Source organism: Erythrolamprus reginae, chromosome 10 (genome assembly GCF_031021105.1).
Source record: "Erythrolamprus reginae isolate rEryReg1 chromosome 10, rEryReg1.hap1, whole genome shotgun sequence".
In the NCBI taxonomy this organism is placed as follows: domain Eukaryota; kingdom Metazoa; phylum Chordata; class Lepidosauria; order Squamata; family Dipsadidae; genus Erythrolamprus; species Erythrolamprus reginae.
Window position 1 is genome coordinate 19,704,184 of NC_091959.1, and position 15,636 is coordinate 19,719,819.

Genomic DNA, 15,636 nt, shown 5'->3' on the forward strand with positions numbered 1-15,636 from the left:
GCCTTTCACGACAGTGCTAATCCCGATGCCAGATAACCAAATACAGAATTTCAAAAACGTTTTAGCAAATAGGTCTATTGCCCCATCATCCCCTTTGCTTCTGTCCTTTCTTAACACTTTTTTTACCCCTCCTTGCAACCCAAAACATGTTGTTCCTTTTTAGGCAGGATTCCCTCCAGGGGTATTGAACATTGTGCCAGGATATGGACCCACGGCAGGCGCTGCTCTTTCCACACACCCCAAGGTGGACAAAATAGCATTCACGGGCTCAACAGAGGTAAGGGATGGAAATGTTTACAGTTTCATGTCTCTTTTTCTCCTTCAACAAACCCTTACTTGGATTGGATCCATTACTATAAAAAAAGATGTTGAGACTCTAGAACAGTGGTTTTCAACCTGGGAATCGGGACGCCTTTGGGAGTCGGATGACCGTTTCGCAGGGGCCGCCTAAGACCATGGGAAAAGGCAAATTTCCCCTGGTGTTAGGAACTAAAGCTTCTATTCTGGTGCCTTGGAACATATTTTGACAATCCGACCAATCAGGCGTTTACAGTGGGGGTGTCCCTCTGACCTTCCTGCCAATCAGCTTAAAGCAGTGTTTTTCAACCAGTGTGCCGTGGCACACTAGTGTGCCGTGAGACATGGTCAGGTGTGCCACGAAGAAAGAAGCTCAGGTTCCGGACTCGCAACTTTTTGCAGAGAGAGTGAGTATGTGTGTGTGAGAGAGAGAGGAAAAAAAGAAAAAGAAAGAAAGAGAGAAAGAGAGAGAGAGAGAGCAAGGAAAGAGAGAAAGAGAGAGAAAGCGTCAGAGAAAAAGAAAGCAAGAGAGAGAGAGAGAGAGAAAGCAAGAGAGAGAGAGAGAAAGCAAGAGAGAGAGAGAGAGAAAAGGAGAGGAAGGGAGAGAGAGAAATGAGCAAAAAGGGGAGGAAAAAAAGAGAAATGAGAAAATGATTGACAGAGAATGAGAGGAAAGAGAGAGAAACAAAAGAGAGAGGGAAGTGACTCTTCATTTAAAGCATATGATAAAAAGCACCCAAAGAATAAGAGAGAAAACCCCCCAGCCCTCACCTGTTTTTGGAAATGATTCAAAAGTGTGTATACAAACACACACACAGGGGTGGGGAGGAGATAGGGATGGAAAAAGAGAGGAGAGTGTGCCCCAGGATTTTAAAATGTAAAAAATGTGCCGCGGCTCAAAAAAGGTTGAAAATCACTGGCTTAAAGCTCTGTTGGGAGAATTGGCACTAGACTTATGGTTGGAGGTCAGCACAACATCAGGAACTGTATTAAGGGGTCGCGGCATTAGAAAGGTTGAGAACCACTGGTCTAGAAAGAGTGCAGAGAAGAGCAATCAAGATGATTAGGGGAGTTGAGGCTAAGAACATATGATGAATGGTTGCAGGAACTGGGCATGGTTAGTCTAGTTAAGAAAAGGACCAGGGGAGACATGATAGCAGTTTTCCAATACTTGTGGGGCTGTCCCAGAGTGTGTGTGCGTGTGTGAAGGAGTGTGTGTGTATGTCAAGTTGTTTTCCAAGGCACCTGAAGGCCAGACAAGGAATAATGGATGGAAACTGAACAAGGAGAGATTAAACCTAGAAATAAGGAAGAATTTCCTGACAATGAGAACAATCAACCGATGGAACAGAAGTTGCTTTTGGAAGTTGTGGGAGCTTCATCACTGGAGGTTTTCAAGAGGAGACTGGACTGCCATCTGTGATAAAATAGTGTAGGGTTTCCTGCTTTGGTGGGGGGTTGGACTAGATGACCTTCAAGGCCCCTTCCAACTCCATTAACCTGTAAATTTAAATCTACAAAAATACTTCATATTCCAGGAGAGCCACAAAAAAAATATTCCCAGGCTTTATTTGCAAGTATTTCCAGATAGTTGGTACAGATGGAAACGATACAGATTCCTCACCTTTTGTGTGTGTGTTTTAAGTATTATAAAGAAATGACGAAGGTGAGAAATAAATCAAGCCCGTGGCTGTTAAAGAATCTCTGGGGGGGAACCCACCTTGGGTCTGCTGCACATCGCCAGAAACTCTTACCTTATGGCTGTTTGCGCATCAGGAAAGAAACATTTGGTCCATTTTTTTTTCACCCTTTATGGAAATCATCTCTGCAGAATGTTTGGCATTGGATGCGGGAAGAGTTTATTCGCTCGTCAAGTTTCTGCTTAATTGAATTCACCTGCAGATAAGTTGACACGTGTGTGTTTTTATTTCCGGATATTTGGTTTTCTTCAGGTTTAACTGAGGCTCTGGGAAGGCTGGACTCTCAAACGTCCTTTCCAGAAATCTCATCCACTCTCCGCTTAAGAGTGTTTGGAGTCGAGGGCTTAATCTCCTTGCCAGCCTCCTGTCAGTTCCCATCTGCTATGGTCTTTCTGGCACAGTTTGAGATGCCTGTCTGCAATTATGAGGAATTGCTGTCAGCACCAAAGGTCTGGCCAATGCCTTTCGGCTGGGAATCTTGGCATGGAGCAGCACCATCTAAGGCAGGGGTAGGGAACGTTGGCTCTTCTATGACATGAGGACTTCAACTCCCAGAAGTCCTGAGCTAGCATGATTGGCTCAGGTATTCTGGGAGTTGAAGTCCATAAGTCATAGAAGAGCCAATGTTCCCTACCCCTGATCTAAGGGCTGAAACTTTAATGGTTGCGAAAGAGGAGTTTGTTCTTTTCATTGCCCACCCCACCCCCATTTCTAGGGTGTTGGTTGTGAGGATTTCTCAAGGTAATTCTTAGACAATGTCCAGAATTTGGCTGAGAGGCCAGGGATGGAGTTAATTGTCTCGTACGAATATCTGAGTTGACATGGACGTGTTTGGTCTTAGGGTGGCTAATGATGTTTGCAAATTGTCCTCCTTCCCTCTCCTTTCCACCTTCTTTCCTCCCTCCCTCCCTCCCTCCCTTCTTCCTTCCTTCCTTCCTTCCTTCCATACTTATTTACTTACTTACTTACTTACTTACTTACTTACTTACTTACTTACTTACTTACTTACTTACTTACTTACTTACTTACTTAACAACAACAGAGTTGGAAGAGACCTTGGAGGTCTTCTAGTCCAACCTCCTGCTTAGGCAGGAAACCCTACACTACTTCAGACAGATGGTTATCCAACTTCATCTTAAAAACGTCCAGTGTTGGATAATTCACAACTTCTGGAGGCAGGGTGTTCCACTGATGAATTGTTCTAACTGTCAGGAAATGTCTCCTTAGTTCTAAGTTATTTCTCTCCTTGTTTAATTTCCGCCCATTGCTTCTTGTTCTATGCTCAGGTGCTTTGGAGAATAGGTTGATCTTCGTTCCTTCGTTCCTTCCTTCCTTCTCCTGCTTGCTCCTGCCTGCCTGCCTTCTTTCCTTCTTTTTTCTTTCTTCTTGTAAACAATATTTATATTAAATAAATGTTTAAATGATGTAATACAATCCCATCCTGGTCAAATGATTGTCCAGTCTCTTCTTAAAAGCTCCCAGTGATGGAAGACCCACAACTCCTGGAGGCAAGCTATTCCAATTGATGAAATGTTCTCTGTCAGAAAATTTCTTCTTATTTTCAGGTTGGATCTCTCTCTTTAACAATCTTCCACCCGTTATTTCTTGTCTTGCCCCTTTGGAAAATAAGTCAATCCCCTCTTTTCCGTGACAGCCCCTCATGTACTGGAAGACAGTTAGCATGTGCCACCACCACCACCTCAGTTTCCAAATCTTTCTCTTCAAGAAGTTCAAAAACTCTTAAATAGTTTTCAGGTTGATTCTACCTAATGTTAGATAATGAACGTAGCCTTTGTCAGACATAAATACCATTATTTGGGGGGGGGGGGGCTGTCGGCTGTTCTTCGGAAACAATCTTGGCAAAGATTGTTAGGTTGGTTAGATCCCACAGAGTCGGCTTTCTCCAGGTCCCGTCAGCTAAGTAATGCCAGCTGTCAGGGCCTAGGGGAAGAGCCTTCTCTGTAGCGGCCCCGGCCTTCTGGAATCAACTCCCTCCAGAGATTTGTACTGTACCCACCCTCCCAGTCTTTTGCAAGGCCTTGAAAATCCATTTTTGTCAACAGGCCTGGGGTCACTGAGAATTTTTAAACACCTACCTCAGCCTATGAGTGAAGAATATTAGAATGAATGTGGATGCTAAATATTGATTGATTGATTGATTGATTGGATTGGATTTCTATGCCGCTCTTCTCAAACAACTCAGGGCGGCATACAATATTATAAATGCAACAATATATAAAAGAAATCCAATTTACTTTAAGAGAATGATACAAATGGCTAAAATTGTAAAAACCCTATATACAGACATACCCATTCATTGAATTCAATCATTCATAATATCAGCCAGAGACAATCTCATCACTCACGGCCCCCATGGCGGCTGGCAGAGGTGGGTCTTCAGAGCTTTATGAAAGACCAGCAGGGAGGAGGCGGTACGTATCTCTGGAGGGATTTTGTTCCAGAGGGCCGGAGCCACCGCAGAGAAGGCTCTTCCCCAGGCCCTGCCAGACGAAACGGTCTGGCCGACGGGACCTGGAGAAGGCCGACTCTGTGGGACCTAACTGGCTGCTGGGATACATGAGGCAGAAGGTACCGAAGGTAGTCCGAAATATGTAAGGGTTTTTTAGAATACAGTGTTCCCTCGATTTTCGCGGGTTCGAACTTCGCGGAATGTCTATACCACGGTTTTTCAAAAATATTAATTAAAAAATACTTCACAGTTTCCCCCCCTATATCACGGTTTTTCCTGCCCGATGATGTCATATGTCATTGCCGAACTTTCGTCTGCCTTTAAAAAACATTTTTTTAAATAAAATTTACTAAATAAACAAATGGTGAGTAATAATCTAAATGGTTGCTAAGGGAATGGGAAATTGCAATTTAGGGGTTTAAAGTGTTAAGGGAAGGCTTGCGATACTGTTCATAGCCAGAAATAGTGTATTTACTTCCACATCTCTACTTCACGGAAATTCGACTTTCGCGGGCAGTCTCGGAACGCATCCGCCGCGAAAATCGAGGGAACACTGTATTATATAAACTAGATTTCTGTGTGGTTTTGGTAGTGATATTTTAGAATGCTTTAATATTAGATTTCTCCAGGTTAGTATTTGTTTCTTGAGGGCCGCCCTGAGTCCCAGGAGAAGGGCGGCATAGAAATCTGATTCATAATAATAATAATAATTTAATAATAATTTATTAGATTTGTATGCCGCCCCTCTCCTGGTACTCATCAATAAAATAAATAAAACAAATTCCTAATTAGAGCTTTCTCTGACTGAACCAAATATTTGTAATAAGGCTTTCTCTCCTTTTTTTGTGGGGCAGGGGCTAAGAATCTCACATTCCCTTCCCGTCCTGTTTTTTGTTTTTTGTTTGGCACAGGTTGGAAAGCTGATCAAAGAAGCCTCTTCGAAAAGCAATCTCAAGAGAGTGACTCTGGAGCTGGGCGGGAAAAACCCCTGCATTGTCTGCGCAGATGCTGACTGTGAGTGGGATACAAATGGGAGGTTTCTAACGTTAGCACCATCCTTATGTATCTCCTGGTCTTTCAAAATAGCATGCAGAAGCTGTGAAGCTATATTGCTGGGGTGGAGAGAAGTTAATCGTACAGACAGATGAAAAACGGTCCTTGAGTCCTAATAAATTAATAAATTAAAATGGAGAGGGGGGGGGGAACCATGATTATTCAGACTTTAGGGCAGTGCTTCTCAATTATTTTCTTTTATGCCCCCCAGGAAGGAATAAACACTTATCCCCCCCTCCCCCCAAAAATCTACCTCTTCTTTGGGACAATTGTTTGCAATATTCAGTACATTTTCGCTGAGAAAACTCAAAGCGATTGAGTTGCAATGTGTTTAAGTGACACCTTAATTTATTTGGCTTCGTGCTGTCCACTGCCAACATTTTTAGACACAGTAAACATACTGGTCTTTCCTCGTCTCCCATCGTAGTCCCAGTGAAGCCAAGCACTACATACGCTTCATCATATTCCCTTGTCTTAGTTTTTGGGAGACTTATGTTTGCCTCTCTCCTCCTTTCTTTTCATACCTGTTAAATATTTTTCCATGGTATCTCTTAAGTGTTTGTTATCTGCACTTCATATTTCCTGCTGTGTGCTGTGTGCTATTGTTCTGTGCAAAAAAACCCTACTCTCTGCAGTAAAAAAAAAAAAGCACGTTCCATGGGGTCATATGCCCCCCTGGCATTGCCAGTGAAGACCCTGTGTGTCCGTGCACAATTTCGCCACCTGCCCAGGTGCAGTAGCATAATTGCGCTGGACTCCGTTAGCACTCAGAGCCACGGGGGTGAGCACACATCACAGTTCCACCGTAGCAGCCCACCTCTGGGTGCATTGCAGCGCTGCCTGTACTAATATTTTTTAACCTCTTTCTCTCTGATGTTTTCCCAGTGGATTTAGCCGTGGACTGTGCCCACCAGGGGGTCTTCTTCAACCAAGGGCAATGCTGCACGGCGGCTTCGCGTGTTTTTGTGGAAGAACAGATCTATCCAGAATTTGTCAAACGCAGCGTGGAGTATGCAAAGAAGCGGCTTGTGGGAGATCCATTTGATTTCCAAACGGAGCAGGGCCCACAGGTATTATATTACCTTTGTAGAACTGTCATGGCTCAGGTGGAACTAGAACTCATCATCTCGAGTCTGCGGAGAGGGGCGGCATACAAATCCAATAAATAAATAAATGAATGAATGAATGAATGAATGAATGAATGAATGAATGAATGCATGCATGCATACATGCATACATGCATACATGCATAAATGCATAAATGCATAAATGCATAAATACATAACTAAAAAGATTGCCCCCCACCCATTTAACCTGTTGTCTTTCATGGCTAAGGTGGAATTTGTGGCCCGCCAGCAGTGATGGGCTGATGCCCCCATGGGGGAGGGGACGCAGGAGGGATTTATTGAATACTTAATAGGTTTTTTTATTGTCCTTCCTTCTCTTAGCATGATCCTTAATTAGTTTTAAAATAGGAAATATTTTAAATATAGCCACCCCGAGTCTTCAGAGAAAGGTGGCATACAAGTCTAATAAATAATAATAATAATAATAATAATAATAATAATAATAATAATAATAATAATAATAATAATAATAATAATAATATAGGTTTTTACCCATAAATGTTTTAATCATTTTAATCATTATCTAGAACTGAACTTTTACAGCAATTCAAGAAAATTGAGCTACTTGCCTAATCTGTTATCATACTGAACCTTGTGGGTACAGTACAAAAACTTAAAATGTTGCTGTGCTCCTCAACAAACAATGCTATCATTTTGTCCTTTTTGTGGTTATTCAAATAATGTGGCAAATCAACTGAAAAAGAGTTCAAGCACCTATTTGAAAACTTATCTTGGTCGGTAAGCCACTCCCACCCAGTCACATGACTTTTAAGCCACCTCCCCAGTCACATGACCATCAAGCCACACCCACACAATAAGCCATGCCCCGAGTGTGGTAGTAAAAATTTTTACAGCCCTTTACTGCCCATGTAGCTGATAGCGAATCCCATTCGAGAGGAGACGTAATTGGTGATACACCAGCGGCCTGTACAGCTGGCACCTGAGACTGTGAGGAGGCTGGTGAAGACTTGATGCCAAAGGCAGAGGTTCAGCCAGGGCCTTCAGCATCTCCCGCATCTCATAGCAGTGATGGGGAAGAAGAAGCTTCTCCTCTTCTTAGTGCACGAGCATGCAGAGCTGCCAAAAGGCAGGAGTGGTTACTCTAGAGGAGGTCTCCTCGCGAGTAAGACTGCAGGCTAATTGGCTACTCCCTTTGTCTACTTGTTATTTATTTATTTATTCATTCATTCATTACTCAGATTTATATTCCACTCCTCTCCGAGGACTAAGGGCGGCTTGCAACATATAGAAAACAATATACATCCTAAATCCAAATAATTAAAATTGATAATCTAAAAAACCTAAGAATCAAGCTCACAATACATTTGTCGGCCAGGGGGGCCGCATCTAATGGCCCCAGGCCTGGCAGCATAAATGAGTCTTCAGACTCTTATGAAAGGCAAGGTGGGTGGGGGCAGTACGAATCTCTGGGGGGAGCTGATTCCAGAGGGCCGGGGCCCCCACAGAGAAGGCTCTTCCTCTAGGCCTCGCCAAGTGACATTGTCTAGTTGACGGGACCTGGAGAAGGCGGACTCTGTGAGACCTAAGTGATCACTGGTACTCATGCGGCAATAGGCGGTCCTGCAAGTATTCTGGTCCGATGCCATGCAGGGCTTTGTAAGTCATAACCAATACTTTAAATTGCATCCGGAGACCAATTGGCAGCCAGTACTTAAGGAAAGCTGGGGCAGTTAAATCTCTGCAGGACCCAACGTTTGAAATTCGTGTGGTTGGGTGTCTGGCATATCTTTGCTTTGCTTATCTGCTTCGTTTTGTTATTTGAAGACAACTCCTGGGCATTTTCCAAACTTTGTGAGCTATCAAAGACTAATTGCTCTTCTATGACGTAAGACTTTCTGAACTTTTGCCAATTGTTAATGACAGTTAGGCTTTTGCAAGAAAATACTGCCTTTAAATTCCTTTGTCTGAGACCTCTACTAAGACAGGTACTAGTGGTCCATTATTGATTAAGTTCTAACAAATGGTGTGTTTTGCTACATTCTTAGCTGGGGCAGAACAGAACTAGAACTCACTGTCTCCTGGTGTTTGGTGCTCAAAGTCACCCAGCTGGCTTTCATAGCTAAGGTGGAACTAGAATTCCCCGTTTCTAGCCTGGCACCTTAACCATTAGACCAAACTGACTCTCTTAAATATTATTCAATTTTTTAAAATTAAAATTTATTATTTTAAAAAACACAAACATGTACAGTATCATTACGGTATCTTTACAAATATACATCTATAATCATATTTTTTTTTTAAAGGAAAAACAAAGAAAACAAAAACATAAACACACTTAAAAATGAGAGGTATCCTTTTCTCTTCACTATCTTATTCTTACTGATATTTTACTATATTTTATGCAGTTATACATATCGTATGATATATATATTTACGGTCTCACACATTTGGTATATTGTAGTTTTATAATCTTAATAGATGTTCTTAATTTTAAGTAATTTATATTATAATTTACATAGTTCACCTTTATAACTTAGGTCATCTTTAATTCTAATCTTTCCTGTCTGTCCACTCTTTTATTCTCTGTTAAATCTTCCTCTCACTATATATTTTCCATAAGTTACCCCGATGCAATGTATTTGGTTTGGTTTGTCTTATTTTTATTTAACTAGTTCTACATTTTGTCCCATATTTTAAAATAATCCCTATCCTCCAAATAACTTTGAAATATTATTCAATGTTAAATGTGTTACGTTTTCCAGGAGGAAGACACTCTTCAAGCATGGATGAGAAATAAGCCCCATGTTGATCTATGTGGAACACTATTAGCATCCATTTCTAGTTCTTGTAAGAGCGGTGCAACTTGTATTTTTTATTTTGATAGATTGATCAGCAGCAGTTTGACAAGATTTTGGACCTGATCGAAAGTGGGAAGAAAGAAGGCGCCAAGTTGGAGTGTGGAGGATTAGCGATGGGCGAGTGTGGCCTGTTCATCAAACCCACCATTTTTTCAGAGGTCACAGACAATATGCGCATTGCCAAAGAGGAGGTATTTATTTATCCATTAAACAAATTTTTGTAACCTCCCAACTCACACACCGCGACATGGATCATTGTAGACGTATATTTGGGGTGGTTAAGAAAGAACGCATCTTGGTTCATAATCGTGTCCATTCACCCTTTATAAAAATAAAGAGTCACACAAATCGAAATAAAACTTCATTCCTTGCTGAGTGTTCTCCAAAATGTTTTGGGACAACACAACTGAAGGACACCAGATGGAAATGCCACACAAAGTTTGGGCAAGTGGTTGCAGCCAGTGAAGCATTTTTTTACTACCACACTGTGGGTGTGGGTTATTTTGTGGGTGTGGTTTGCCAGAAATGGGATCAGGAGGGAGTGGCTTGACAATCATGTGACCAGGGTGGCTTAGAGGTCATGTGATTGGCTTAAAGATGGCTAACTTAATGTCACTCACGTCAAGGGTTTGTGTTAGGGTTAGGGTGCCTGGCCTCTCCTCGCCTCAAAGAGATACAATTTCCCTATTTACTGTTACTGAACATCCAAGCAGTTGACAGAGTGGCTGAAATGACAAAATTGACCATCCTGATTAAATAAAAGAATATAAGTTGTTTTTTTCGACACGGAGACCACTTCTGAACTTTGTCCTTGAAGTGAAAAAGAATGAAACTTTGATTTCATATTGTATTGTATTTTACCAATTAGATTGATAGGTCCTTATAGAAATGGCTTGTTCATATTATTGGGGTGTGCGTGTGATTTGACATTAATGCCTTAGCGTACAGCAACGGAGAGAGTCAGAAGTCAATGTGTTTATTTCTTTTTTTCTTACCCCCCTTTCCTTGTCTTCTCTTCCTTCCTCCCCGCTCTTTTCCTATTTACTTTTGTATTTTGCATCTTATTTCATCTTACAACCAAATAAACATGAATATCCTGGTATAAAAGGCAGGTACTTTAGGTAACTCAATTTTTTTTCATCTTCTGATGGCCGTGATTTTGATGTCAATAGATTTTTGGACCTGTGCAACCCATAACAAAGTTTAAAAGCCTAGAAGAAGTCATACAGAGAGCCAATAATACAGAATACGGACTCACCGCAGCGGTATTTACGAAAAACCTGGATAGAGCCTTGACATTAGCATCAGCACTACAATCCGGCACAATCTGGTGAGGTTCTGATTTTTTTTTCTTTCCTGCATTAAGTCGCTTCATTAACTACCATATTTTTTCAGAGTATAAGACACACCTTAGTTTAGGGGGAGGAAAATAGGGAAAAGAATCTGCTTACCAGGTATTCATCTGGTTAGTGCCCTTAGTCTGGACAGCGTCAGTATATTATTTTATCCCATGGTTGGGGCTTTAAAAAAAACTTTATTTGGAGAGAGTAACAATGAAAGAGCTTGCAAGCCAGTAAGAGCTAGGAATATCATTAGCGCTTGGAAAGAAACATTCAGAGTATGTAGAGCAATGGAAAAAATCCCTACAAAGACTTAGGGCTTGGAAAACATTCTTCGCAGAGAGATACAATGAAAGAGCTTGCAAACCAGTAAAAGCTGGGAACATCATTAGCACCTGGTTAGACGTAGAAAGAAACTTACTCAGAGCAAGTTAGAGTAATGAAAAAAAAACCTGCAAAGACTTAGGGCTTGGAAAACATTCTTTGCAGAGAGAAACAATGAAAGAGCCTGCAAGGTAAGAGCTGGGAAGATCGTTAGCAGCTAGTTAGGGCTGAGGGGAAAAAGCTACATTCAGAATATAAGACATGCCCAAATTATCAGCCTCCTTTAGGGAGGAAAAGGGGGTGTCTTATACTCCAAAAATACAGTAATTGCACTTCAATCTTCAGTTGGAGGCATTGTAGACAAAGTATGAGTCTATGTCCCTTCCTCCTTATCTTCTGCCCTTATTAAACGGTTTTTCATTTGCCTAGTTAACGCATAAAATACAGGTACCATCAGTTTTGCTATCACAGGCTTAGAGTGTAAGCTTATTCCAAACAGTATCATTCATCTCTTTGTTTTCCACAGGATCAATTGCTACAACTCTTTCTTTGCACAAGCTCCCTTCGGTGGTTTTAAAATGTCAGGAAACGGCAGAGAACTGTAAGTCTTGGTTTTGTTTTTGAAGAAAATTAAGCTGCAGGGTGGCAGGAACAAGAATCTAATTTTCCTTTATCTTGGCTTAGATGGGTTTTGTTGCCTTGCCTGGACTTCTGGTGTTCCTTATTCCTCCCCTGGTTCTGGACCTTGCAATTTGGATGAGCCATTCATGTGCAGATCTTCCCAAAGAATGCAAATTATTTGTCACTAATCCTGTACTTAGGCCATAAGCCTATGACCCTTCGGGTGGTGTTTTTATTTGTATCCCATCCTTTATTTCACCAAGAAAAATAACCGCTCCTAAAGATATAGTTTGAAAACCAGTTTGGTTAAGGCACCAGGCTGGAAACTGGACCATGAAATCAACTGGGGGACCTTGAGCCAGTCCTTTATTCTCAGCCCTAGGAAAGAGACAATGGCAAACCACTTTTCAAATTTGCCAACAAAATTAGAAGGGTTTACTAGACAGGAGACAAGCTGCAACAAAAGTCAAGACTGATTTGAACTATGTGGGTGTGTGCATAGCTGGCTGGATAAGTAGGTGAATGAGTGGGTGGAGACAGATGACAGATAGACAGAAAGATGGACAGATAGATAGATTTGAGAATGGAGGGTCGAGTGAATCCTAAAAGAGAGCATAGCTTGCTGCTGACTGCCTAAAATTCATTTTTTTTTCTCTCTCTCTCTCTTCAAAGGAATAAAAATGTCCCAAGAGAAAAAAGTTTTAACCTGCTATTCTTCAAATAACTACTAAACAGAATGGGGATTTTGCAGTATCCTTCCCCTAGAGTGGGGAGCGAATGGGGAAAGCTTGGGAGTTGAATCCCACTGGTTATGCTCACAAGGAAATTCAACAACCCCCAATTCACAAATCTGGGAGGGTCCAATTTGGGACAATTGCTTTAACAACTTTTTTCTCTAAGTATTGTTGGTACCTTATATGGTGAAAAGGAATAGCCTTTTTTCTCCCCAGTCCTGGGGGAAGAATATTGCAAAATCCCAATTCCCACCCCATTCCAGGGGAAGGATACTGCAAAATCTCCATTCCCACCCCATTCCAGGGGAAGGATACTGCAAAATTTCTATTCCCACCCCATTCCAGGGGAAGGATACTGCAAAATCTCCATTCCCACCCCATTCCAGGGGAAGGATACTGCAAAATTTCTATTCCCACCCCATTCCAGGGGAAGGATACTGCAAAATATCCATTCCCACCCCATTCCAGGGGAAGGATACTGCAAAATCTCCATTCCCACCCCTTTCCAGGGGAAGGATACTGCAAAATTTCTATTCCCACCGCATTCCAGGGGAAGGATACTGCAAAATCTCCATTCCCACCCCATTCCAGGGGAAGGATACTGCAAAATTTCTATTCCCACCCCATTCCAGGGGAAGGATACTGCAAAATCCCCATTCCCACCAATGTTCCCTCTAATTTTCCCCCCCACCCTTCTCTGGGGCCAGCCAGAGATGGTATTTGCCGATTCTCCAAACTATGCAAAATTTCTACTACCTGTCCACTACGTCTCCAGAACCTGTCAGGATCTGCTGCATTTTACTCCTAGTGACTTTTAAACTTAGTACAGTGAACAATTTGCGGAGGGAAGTACAGTGGTACTTCTACCTACAAACGAACTTTTCTAGATAAGAACCGGGTGTTCAAGATTTTTTTGCCTCTTCTCAAGAACCATTTTCCGCTTACAAACCTGAGCCTCCAAAACTGTAACCAGAAAAGGCAGGGAGAAACCTCCATGGGGCCTCTCTAGGAATTTCCTGGGAGGAAACAGGGCCGGAAAAGGCAGGGAGAAGCCTCCGTGGAGCCTCTCTAGGAATCTCCTGGGAGGAAACAGGGCCTCCACCCTCCCTGTGGTTTCCCCAATCGCACACATTATTTGCTTTTACATTGATTCCTATGGGAAAAATTGCTTCTTCTTACAAACATTTCTACTTAAGAACCTAGTCATGGAATGAATTAAATTCGTAAGTAGAGGTACCACTGTAAATAGAGACTTTTTGGCATGCTGGAATACTTGTGTCTTAAACTCAATTTGTTGTTGTTGTTGTTCTTCTTCTTCTTCTACAGAGGAGAATATGCTCTCTCAGAATACACAGAAGTGAAGACGGTCACCATTAAAGTGTCCCAGAAGGCTTGTTGAGCTACGTATTCACGGAGGCAAAAACTCTGACATTCTGAATGTTGGCACCTAACACGGATTGAGGGGCACCTGCTAAAATTGGAAAGGAGGAGATTGCCAAGTTTCCTTCCTTTTAAAAAAGGGAAACCAAACAATCTTTTTTTAAAAAAGAAGAGATGGTTTTGTTGAGCTGCTCCTTCTAACTCAAAATTAATTAACTGGTTTCCTGAAACAGATTGGTTTTAATCAGCTGCAATATTTTTCCTTTAGTCTGGTTATCTTCCAGATGGGTTAGGTCATAGGTTTTCAAATTTGGCAACTTGTGGACTTCAACTCCCAGAATTCTCCAGCAAGTTAGGCTGGCTGGAGAATTCTGGAAGTTGAAGTCCACAAGTCGTAAAAGTTGCCAAGTTTGGGGACTCCTTGGTTATTGATTTCCCCCAAATTCTACTCTTTGGTGGTTGTGCTAAGAAATTCTGGAACTGAAACACAAAACATCTTGAAAGATCGGACCAAGGATGAAAGACCATCGTGAAAGTATTTTCAGATAGCCAAACTCCAGTCAATCCAAAGACTTAACCAAGGTTAAAGAACGGATTTGCAGATGGAGACCTGAAGCCGTTCAACATTTTTATATTTCTTCACTTCACACTTAGGACTGTTTTCCAAATCTTTCAGAAAATACTTTCAAGTGTTGAAGGCTAGATGAAGGCAGTTTCTACTTGCATTTCCCCCCCTTGTCTCTTAGTCTTAGTCCACATTACTAAATTTCTGCAATTTAGCAATTCGTCTGTTTTTGGGGTTTGTGGCAAATATTTCACTATTGACAAATACTAATGTGTTTTTGAAATATTCCACAAATACAAATAAGGAAGGATGCTCCCATGAGTGTCTTGTCCGTTAACTTTTCCCAAATACTTGCACAGACATTTCTCCCCCCCCCCCCTACACTTCTGGATGGTGTACAAAAGCATTAGGAGACAGCTACAGTAATTGCCTCTCTCTTGTGCATTTAATGATCACTGTCTACAATGCAATCTGGAATCATTGGTTTATTTTTCTATAGACTCTCTTTTTGAAATAAATATATTCCTCATTGTGATTTCAAGCTTTTTCAATGTCTTGTAATTATTGACAGTAACCGTATTTTATTATGGTTTTGTATACACTGAATTTTCCTTTTCTTTCTTTCTTTCTTTCTTTCTTTCTTTCTTTCTTTCTTTACTTTGGAAATTAAAATCTTAGGCACTATTGTAAAGTACAACCTTGTAGAGTCTTTATATTATTTCGTTGCATGTTAGTGCTGTCTTTTGGTATGAAGTATCATTAAATGTTTAAGTATAAATAAATATATATATTTATATTTATAAATTAGAATGCAATTAATCTAATGTATTTTTATTGCTGATTGTACATGGAAATGATTTGCTTATTTTAAAAGTTATCTCTTGTAATAGTAGCACTACAGTTAATAAAATATAATTTTTACGATCTGACTCGCTCGTACCTGAGGGGGAGATTCCATATATTGCAAAATATTTTTTTTTAAATTAAACAATAATAAAAACGCAATACAAACTAAACTCAAAAAGGAAAAGGAAAAAAAACAGCATGTCTTGAAACTGCCCAGTTCTCTTAAGAATAAAAGCAGGAAGAGGGAGAGAGAGATTCAGATTTACAAGATTATGTTACTGTATCTCTTTACAGGAAAGTAGTAATAGTTTTCATAACTTTAGTTTCCTGGTCTGATCTATTGATATCTCTTCTGCAAAT

The 15,636-nt window shown here is 41.0% G+C and overlaps 1 protein-coding gene across 1 annotated transcript in view; it reads left to right on the plus strand.

Annotated features, from left to right (window-relative positions):
* ALDH1A3 (aldehyde dehydrogenase 1 family member A3) overlaps positions 1-14,965 on the plus strand; it is a 61,704-nt gene extending 46,739 nt beyond the window's left edge. The window contains exons 7-13 of the mRNA XM_070762062.1: positions 164-277; positions 5,379-5,481; positions 6,406-6,590; positions 9,493-9,657; positions 10,639-10,796; positions 11,657-11,731; positions 13,812-14,965. Coding sequence (XP_070618163.1) covers positions 164-277; positions 5,379-5,481; positions 6,406-6,590; positions 9,493-9,657; positions 10,639-10,796; positions 11,657-11,731; positions 13,812-13,884 — 873 coding nt within the window. The 3' untranslated portion in view covers positions 13,885-14,965. The remainder of the gene's footprint in view (positions 1-163; positions 278-5,378; positions 5,482-6,405; positions 6,591-9,492; positions 9,658-10,638; positions 10,797-11,656; positions 11,732-13,811) is intronic.
* The last annotated feature ends 671 nt before the right edge of the window (positions 14,966-15,636 follow it).